This window comes from Ruditapes philippinarum, unplaced genomic scaffold (assembly GCF_026571515.1).
Source record: "Ruditapes philippinarum isolate M1 unplaced genomic scaffold, ASM2657151v2 ctg922_1_1_1_1, whole genome shotgun sequence".
NCBI lineage: Eukaryota > Metazoa > Mollusca > Bivalvia > Venerida > Veneridae > Ruditapes > Ruditapes philippinarum.
Genome location: NW_026854367.1, coordinates 376 through 9842, shown reverse-complemented (window position 1 = coordinate 9842; position 9467 = coordinate 376). Strand labels below are relative to the sequence as shown.

The window sequence follows — 9467 nt, the reverse complement described above, 5'->3', positions numbered from 1 at the left end:
CTGGTATCATGTTCTAAGACCATGCAAAGTATTATTATTATTATTATTATTATTATTAGTACGTACTGCAGTGATTTTTCAAGTACTGGTACTGATACTGAATAACTCTTACAAAATGTTGCTACTACTAGTACTGGTACTGCATTACTGTCTTAAAAAAGTGGTACTGCTACTGCATTACCAAGCAGAACCTTGGTTTTGATAAAAATGTCATCAGTTTTTCTCTTTGTGTTTACTAGTAGATAAACACTTATTAATTGCTTCAATTCTAAATATTCCTATTTTAGCACCATAAAAAGTTGTTATTTACTTTGGTATAAATTGAACAGAGGTGTGAAGGTGTGAAAGGCACCAAAAGACTGCTGTGTTTTATAGATTATAGATTGAAATGGCTATAAATGTTGTAACATTGCTGAATAAATATTATGTTATGTTATGTTTTAAATGAAAGATGATTGCATTTTATTTATACAGTTGACTGGTTACTAAACAATAATATATGACCTGAATATATGTGGTAAATATTGTTTGTAAAAAGTATCTTCAATCACTTAAGTTGTAAACATGTAATTTGAACTTTAAAGTAACTGATTTTATTTCTTTGCTGAATAATATTTGCAATTATTTTGTTTGACACTGTGTATTTATTCAAACTTTGATGAATATATAAAATAATGGTACTGATACTTAATTACTTTCCCCCAAAAAGAACTGGCACTGCAATACCGAGCTAAAATCTAATACTGGTACTGGCAATGGTACTGCATAACTTGGCAAGTACTGTTACTGGTACTTAAGTAATGCACCCTTAGTACTGAAATAGCTCTGAATATAATCTAAAAGATGTAAAAGAAACTGATATAGTGTATCTAATAAATTGAGGATATACAAATAAACATTCACAATAATATGAGAACCCTCACAAAGAAGTGGATGAAAAATAAACAAGAAGGGAAAACACTTCAAACTTGGCCTAAGAAGCTCAGCTTAGCATCCTTGATGATGTGCCGGCCTGGGTACTACATATAACTATTATTATACCGTTTTCATTTTCCTTTTTACCACGTTAGCATGGGCCTTTAAATTTTATTTAAAACCCACTGAATGTGCATAACATATATTTTAACTATGTAGGGCAGGGTTAACACCCTGTTAATCTTATTGTCAAACATTTCATTAAACTTTGTGAATATCCCTCGTCTAAAATCTGCATTCATTGGCTATGGCTACTGAGACGTCACAACCAGTCGTGCGTATGAATTCTATGAAGTAAACACAAGATTTATTCATTCAATTCATCTAAAATATATATCTAGCAGACGTTAAAATGTAATGTGTATTGTGTTTATCTAGATATCTATATAAATAATTGTTATGATATAATTATTATTTTGTATTTAGTGAGAGGATTAATTCCAAATAACCAGTAAGTATCATTTTCTTACCGTTACGGCAATGTACCAACCTAATTGAAGTGTGTATATTTTATTCATGTACAACGTTATATTCGTTGTAAAGACTCTGCATTCAGGTGTCATCTTCAAATTGGCAATGTTCATGTTTTTATGCATCTATATAAGGCTTTACAAACCCCTAAATTTGGCCTATTTATAATACATGTAGTTCCATAAATCGGTAATATAGATTATTTAATCTCATTCAAACTTATTTCCATTCAGATGATTTTTTTTGGGTCATAATTAAGTTTAGTTTAAAGATAAATTGATATTATATTATAGAAGAACCGGTAAATTCCGAGACCTTGACATCTGAAACATGTGTATAACATTTTTACCGATTCACAACCCGGATACGAAACTGCATCATCTGCAGTTGATGGCAAATAACAAGGAAGTTTCAATATCAAGGCAATAAACTTTATTTGATTTAAACAAATGCATGTGTATTACAAATGATAAATTACGTTAACTACATTAAACAATGTATCATGTACTCATATTATGTATGACGCTAGGCCGCAAACTTCACGCCCCCAGGCCTATGGACCGCTAGGTCGTCAACTTCACGTCGCTAGGCCGCTGTGCCGCTAGATCGCCAACTTCACACATTAGATGCATATAGTGAAAAACCATGTGTGAAATCAATTCTCTTTTTTGTGGCTTGGTTAACAGTCACATTGACACTATAAATATTATGTCGACTTTAAAAAGAATGGTATACCACACAATATTGCTTGATGTATTCGAATGTCTGAAAAAAAATATTTACGAAAATATATAAATATATAACCCTTGCTTCAATGAAGCGTAGATTTATAAATATTTAGATGTTAATGATACTTCATGCAGGTATAATGTTTCAACCTATCCAATAAATACGCCACGGGCGCATACACTTCGTGTTCGAAAGTTTTTCTTTTTAAAAAAAAAGAAAAAAGAAAAAAAAGATAACTCAGTAAAACTGGAGGCATTATGGTTATGTATAGTTTTTGTAATGTTGTTTTGACAATTTAACAGGGCAAGGTAAAGGTTGCAATAACATGTAATAAAAAAGATGGAGGTACATCTACTGGCGAAACTCGATCTGGAGGGACGGTTAGAGAGTGTGCAGTCAAGTTGTACTCAATCCTCGCCGCAAAGTAGTCCGGTGTTGCCGTTCGCCGGACAAAATGGCGGGCACTTTCAACAATCAGCCAATACCTTTCCACGGTCGGAGAAATTGGTACCATATGTTGAAAAGAAAGATCTTGTTTACAGGCTGGACGCTAAAGTAGACGAAATGGGTCTTATTATTACACAAATGGCGGAACTTAATAAAAGAGTGAAGGTCCAAGAGAAGTAAGCTTAATTTATTATTGTATATAGTCTCTTTATTAATAATTATCATAAATTTAAATATAAACTACAAATGTTTTAAAGTTTGATCTTTTAGACAGCCTTACTCTAAGTTGTGATGATATACATAAGTTTGATATTTTCCAATATACGGTGACCTATATATTGGAACGGGTGTAAATAATTTCATATCACTAATTTAACACGTGACTCTACATGTACACTGAATTTTTTTTGTTCTTTCTAACATATAAAAATGTGAAATGTAAAAAATGTGGTCCATAATTTAAAACTTTATATGTTTAACACCGGGAAGACATCATGCATTAACATGTGGACGCGCCGTTTTCGCATTTTTTTTCAATACGCATGATTCAGGGCTCCATGGGAAAATAGCTTACTGTAATGACTGTCCTTGTAAACCTTGGTGTTAAAAAGCATTCCTTTCATTACGTGAAAAGCATGACGAAACCGTTTTCTTCAAACGAAAAACAGACATACCGATTCATTTTAATGCACGAATAGCGCTAGTGCACTCTTTTCGTGCATTAACATCTGCAGAAGCCCCTTTACTTATAAAACCCTCGCCCTGCAGACTGGGGCTTCAAATTTGTCCCCGTGCTTCAGATGTTTAAGCACGAAAATAACCCTCTAATGATTTTTTCTTCATTTTTTTACTTTTTAAGGTATTTCTCAAATCTTTTGTCTGGTAGCTAAATAAATATGTATTTTACATTTAATGCTATTCATTTAACTCCCACAGTATGTAATATAAACACACAATATTAAGTAAACAGATACAAACATTTTTCACACGTATACACTTTTATAAAAGGGACGTTGAAAATGGTATGAAAATATACGCTAGCATGCTGAAGACCGGTGCAATTCACAATGAATTTCTCCATGTAATGAACTTAACATTTAATGCAACAAATTTGAAAAGCTGACGTCACTGCAACACCAGTTTAGTCACGTTTATGAATTCTTAAGGTCCAAAAGTCTAAACATATAACAACTAAAACTTTTAGATACAAGTCATGTTTATCAAATGCAACTGGAAAATTAAAATTGAAAAATATGATAAAAGATAAAAAAGAAATACATTCAAATTTAAATGGAAGCTCAATATTTAGAATAATCCTTAGTCGGATTTGATTTAAAAGCGTCGCAACACTTTTTTGGGGTTTCATTTTGCCCGATAAAAAATAATTATTGTGCAAAATGAGAGTTAGCCACAGATTTAAAATTTGCATACAAATTAATAGTACAGAATTACATCAAATAGTATGACCATCTTGATAAAACTATTTCCAGTCCCGTCATATCTATATTTTGTAATTTCAGATTGATTGCTGAGTATGAAGGAAAACTAAAAGAAAACAAGAAAACGATAGCGGCATTACGAAAAGAGAATGAGGAACTTAAGAAAAAGACACACGGATCAGTACGAACATCACTTTCAGTACCAGCCAGTTCAAATGCTACAATGTCAAAGCAACCACACACTGCTAGACCTTTGTCATGGCCATTAGAAAATCCAACTTTAAATAAATATAATAAAAATCAAGAAGTAGAGACCGACAAGGATATGTTTGCGCGAAATAACTTTGACGAAACTGACAACGAAACATCGGAAAGCGATAACAATTTAGATGACGTTTTAGGAATTGTTCATAACGGTTCAAGGCCTTTAACTTTAACTGTTGCATATGACAATAATAACCCGTCAGTCGCCGGCCCGGAAAGTGACGAGCAGTTTAGTCTTCGTTGCCGAGAGGCATCTGATTACAGAGGGTATTCATATGTGAAAAAACAGCATCAATTATGCACTCGTCATAGACAAGGTTTCGTCGAAACTATGGAATTTAAAAAGACATCTGTTAAGGAAACGAATAGCAAAAGCTGTGCAATAGGTACTCTTGATAAAGATGGTTATTTGGTTATGAATCGTGCTCATGATGGAATATTTGACAATACGGACTCTTTTAACAGTTTTTGCCTAGAAATGGACGAACATGATAATTTTAGAAACCGAAGCACCAATGGTGATTGCAAAGTCTGTGCTGAAAACGAGGCAATCCATTCTACCTGGACTGACGTTAAAAACGGAAATTTCATAACCAGAGAAGATGACACAAATGATGGGTTAGAAGATGAAATGTTTGATCCTTTGGTAAAATTTTATCATATTTCTAATTTTCTTAGATTTAAATGCAGTTCAAATGTAAAAGGATATCTCTGTAATGAAAGTTAGTTTGTTTTTCTTGCCCCCACCTCCCGGGATAGAGAGGCATAGATTTTGTAGCGTGCGACCAACTGTCCGTCGATCCGTCAGACTGTCTGGATGGGGTCAATAGTCAATGTCACACTGACTTAAAGAAAACTTGTCATAAAAATGCACTAATGTTCGTGTCCGGTCAATACCTCATGTCATCCCTTAATAGATTTGAAAATTACCATACAGTAATGTGTTGAACATAGTGTCGATGGCTCGCATGTAGGAATCAGGTCACAAGTTCAAAGGTTAAGGTCACACATGCATTCCAAAGTCATGATATGAATATTTTAAGTGCATCAATGGTCGTGTCCGATCAAAATTATGTCAAGGTCATATTTGTACGTCAGACGTAATGACTGTAAAAACATGGTATTTTTTGTGCATAGCTTTATTATTATTCATGGATGGACTTTGAAGTAAATATGCAGAAATTGTTTTTGTTTTTTTAATATTTTGTTTTTATTTATTTATTATATTAAGGGAACATTGGAAGAAATGGGACATAATTTAAGGTTATATTTTCTATCAAATCACATAGTAATGTTGTATTCAAACTATTTAATGAATTGTTTTTACAGCACAGTAATCATGGTTATGCATCGATTCCGTCAGAACACGTGCCAGAACATGTTGACCGACCTCCTATCCCTAACCCTCGACCTTCTCGACTCCAACGCTCGAATACGTCCGAATCGATCGATGTTAGATGTACAATGTCTCAAACATTACCAAACGATCCCAACAAGGGTCCAACAGGCCGTGACCGCAGTTCATCTTTTCCGAATGGATTTCTCCCATTGAATCAACCGACTGATCTGAGAAAAGATGGGAAACAGAGACAACTTTTAAAATCTAAATCTTCTTGTTCATTTGACAAGTCTCACTACCAGGGATCTAAACCTGAATGTGTGACTTCAAAGTCTGATAGAAGGTATGGTATATGGCATAGAAATAACTTTTGTCTCAACTTGAACTGTATTTCAACCAGTACTTTAAGATATATTCACTGATATAGATCTACAGACAATTCAATCCAAAATGTTTGTTAAAGTTTAGGCTACATCGGCACTGTGACCATCGTAATAATATAATGGCGGCTTTCAAGTTTTACAGGTGGCGAAAGATCTCAAATGCCCTTACTTGTATTATTTGAGGCAGTAAACCTGAGTTGCATCACCGACTTGTAGTTATTTTGCTTTTACACATGAATGTCCCTGGTGGGATTCGAACCAACAACGATCAAGCGATTTCAAATCAGCAACCTTAACCACTCGGCTTCCAAATGTTAAGTCAGTAAGCTTTTATTTTATTTTTTTTTTTTTTATTAGTTATTTGTTTCTGGCATACATTGTTGCAGTAAGTCCTTAAGAGTTATCCAGGAAAGTCCTTAAGAGTTACCCGTATCTTAATCGTATTCCCTTTCCAAGGCTTTTCCGTCTTAAACCTATTTCCATTTATATATATCATTATCATTTCAGATCACTTGGTAATGAGATGAAAAAGGATGATGACTTAAATAAAGTGCTCAAAGACATGCGAACTACGATGGAATGGAACAAAGCCAAAAAGAAACTAATTTCAAGATCGCATCATAATACTGTAGATAATGTAGAAATGAAACTACGATCTACTGTTCAGGTAAGATAGTTTGTCAATTTGTGCTCAATAAAATCTATATTTAGAAATTCATTTCAATACCTCATCAAACTTGACAAAGTATTGTAGAAATAAGATAGCAACGATAGTGCGATCTACTGCCAATTAACGATAATTTGTTATGTGCTTTTAGGAATATTTACATGTATATTCATAATTTAATTGACAATATATTGTAGATTATGTAGAAATTTGGTCTGCCATCTAATATCATTGTGAATTTATTCCACATATTGGAACATTTGTATAAATTATAGAACAGCTGCATAAATGACAGTTGTGTATTTCTACGAATTACATTACTTTCAGGCTGTGTATGGGGCATACACAACTTTGTATGGTGAACAAGGGTCAAGGTCAAAGAAATTCTCAACGGAAAAAGTTTTAAAGGTATGTATTGTCATAAATTCAAACCTGTGCTTTCGCTTTCCTACGTTTAATTAAGTTTTAATATACACGTATTAATATGTATTATTTCGAAACTTTGGGAATAAAACAAAAGTAAACCGTTAATTACCTTACTTTTAGCCTAAATTAGATCAAGGCTATGCTTTAGTCTGCTTTTTCCAGTTCATTTATCTTGGCATGTTTCCAATTATATGAAAAACGTTTAAAAGTTTTCTTCCTGTTTTCTGAATGGTTAAACCAAACCTCAATTCTGAAATAAAACTTCTCTGTTAGTGTGTCAATTTATATAAATATTATGATATTTGATATGCACCACCAGGTAGAGGGGGGATTTACCAAATATATTGAATCGCAAAATCGTGTTTCCCACCAATGTTTACTTACCTAATACAAAGACAAATTAGAGGGTATTAAAAAAAACGAACATTCATTCCTACGATTTTTTGCAACTTTCAAACAGGACAAGAATGTACATAATTATCATATTTTGCAATCGCATCTTCTCGGCCCTTTCCGTCAATCATCTATAAGAACAGGTTATTATTGATAATAGCCTTGAATTTCCGTTAGACCTTTGAGTGAGTCACGCTGACCTTGCAAAGGTCATATGCGGGGACGTGTGGATACAATACATTAGTGTAGAATATTAAGTTAGCTGGACAAAAGCTCAGGTCGGATTTGAACCAATATTTGTGAATGTTGAGTAAATTGAAGTCAGATACCAGATACATAAACCGCTCCGAAATTGCGTCCTCTCTTCACCGCCCCCCCCCCCACACACACACCCCAGATCGGAATAATTAAATTTGTTAATAATGTAATAAATAACTTTCATTATCTTGTATTTATAGAAAATGAAGGAAAAAATTGGGAAGCCTGATTTAGATGACCAACAGTGTGATGAATTCTTCAGGAAATGTTTGGATCTTGTACATCGAACTGTTCATTTGGCTAAAACGCCATAGAGAGTGCAATTTTCGTGTTGTTTCATACATATGATGGTAATGATGACATATTTCATGACGTCAGTGATATTTGTAATTACGTGTTTAGTTACATCATTCATAGCCAAAATTGGTGCTCAAAGATGCTCATGTAGTTACACGTCCATATGGAATATTTCTGAAAAGACTGTTTGACATAAGCTTTCATGGCCATACAACTTATTTTTCAGTACATGTTCAAATAAACGGTTTGTAAGGTACATGGAAGGATATTCATGAAAAACCTATAGAGGACTCATGTTGAGTGATGGTGTATCATCAAAGTGCCATATTAATATTGAGAATGAAAGCAGAATAAATGATGCAAAATGCCAGGATATGAAAAAACAGTAACCGATATTTTTTAAAGTCACTTTTATAAAGTGCGTATGAAGATATACTGTCATGACGACCGGAAGCAGGCAAAACACCCGTGTCTAAAATGGTCAGTGTGCATATGCTAATACTCAAATTGTTTTAAAATCATTAATCAATCATTTTTTATCTCCTCTGTTAAATTAATATTCAGCATGAAACAAAGGACTATTTTTCGTGTAACTTCTTCTGTATTGTGGGTAGCCAAGAGCAAATAACTGCGGTCGTGTGCCAGAAATGAAATTTTACATTTTCTTCAGGAAGAGTGTATTTAATGCGTATGCGTGCGCATGTGTGTGTCAATTGGATTTGATTGTATTATTTATTATGATATGGCACACAATTTTAAACACCATACGAAGTTATTATTCGTTTGATATTATGATAATAATTTCACTTTCACATTTTCTGAAGGTGCTTTATTTTGTTTGTAAAATTGTGTTTTCAATTTTATTAAAATTTTGTTCCACAGGACTTTAATAATTTTTACTAATAACAGTGTAAACTGGAAGCGTCAAGCGAGTTAACTGGAGTCAAAATATTGACGACATAAACGTGTAAACTTGACTTCCAGGGAGGTAATGAAGTCGAAATTTGACGTCATTTGCATTAAAGTGTAATCAAGGCGAGGTAACTTGGGTCATTTTTTCAAGTTTGGGAATCATAGTGTTTGTCCAATCCATGATAGAACGTTATAGCTACAGCTTGTAATAATAAAATGTAATAAAATCAAATAAAAATTGAGCTTTAATGTGTACACATTTATTTTGTAAAGAACTGAGTATTTATGTTTAACGAAACAATCAGTTTGTTATAAATATCCGCTAGTCTATCAATAGCTGTAACAATAAAACTTCAACGAGAAATCTAAAAATCTTTTGTCAAAAATGTTCTTCAATAAAACGGTTGACTCAGTAAGGGGCCTGTAAAAATAAACTTCGGTATAAGTTTGTTACATTATTGTGTAGC

At 33.2% G+C, this 9467-nt stretch overlaps 1 protein-coding gene across 1 annotated transcript; it reads left to right on the top strand.

The window, feature by feature from the left end:
* The first annotated feature begins 1267 nt into the window (after nt 1-1267).
* On the top strand, nt 1268-8972 carry LOC132739980 (uncharacterized). The gene is made up of 7 exons (XM_060727833.1): nt 1268-1426; nt 2478-2798; nt 4143-4971; nt 5655-6007; nt 6555-6714; nt 7042-7122; nt 7992-8972. Exons 2-7 carry the CDS (start codon nt 2515-2517, stop codon nt 8103-8105), a joined length of 1821 nt encoding a protein of 606 aa, XP_060583816.1. The 5' UTR covers nt 1268-1426; nt 2478-2514; the 3' UTR covers nt 8106-8972.
* Nucleotides 8973-9467: the final 495 nt, after the last annotated feature.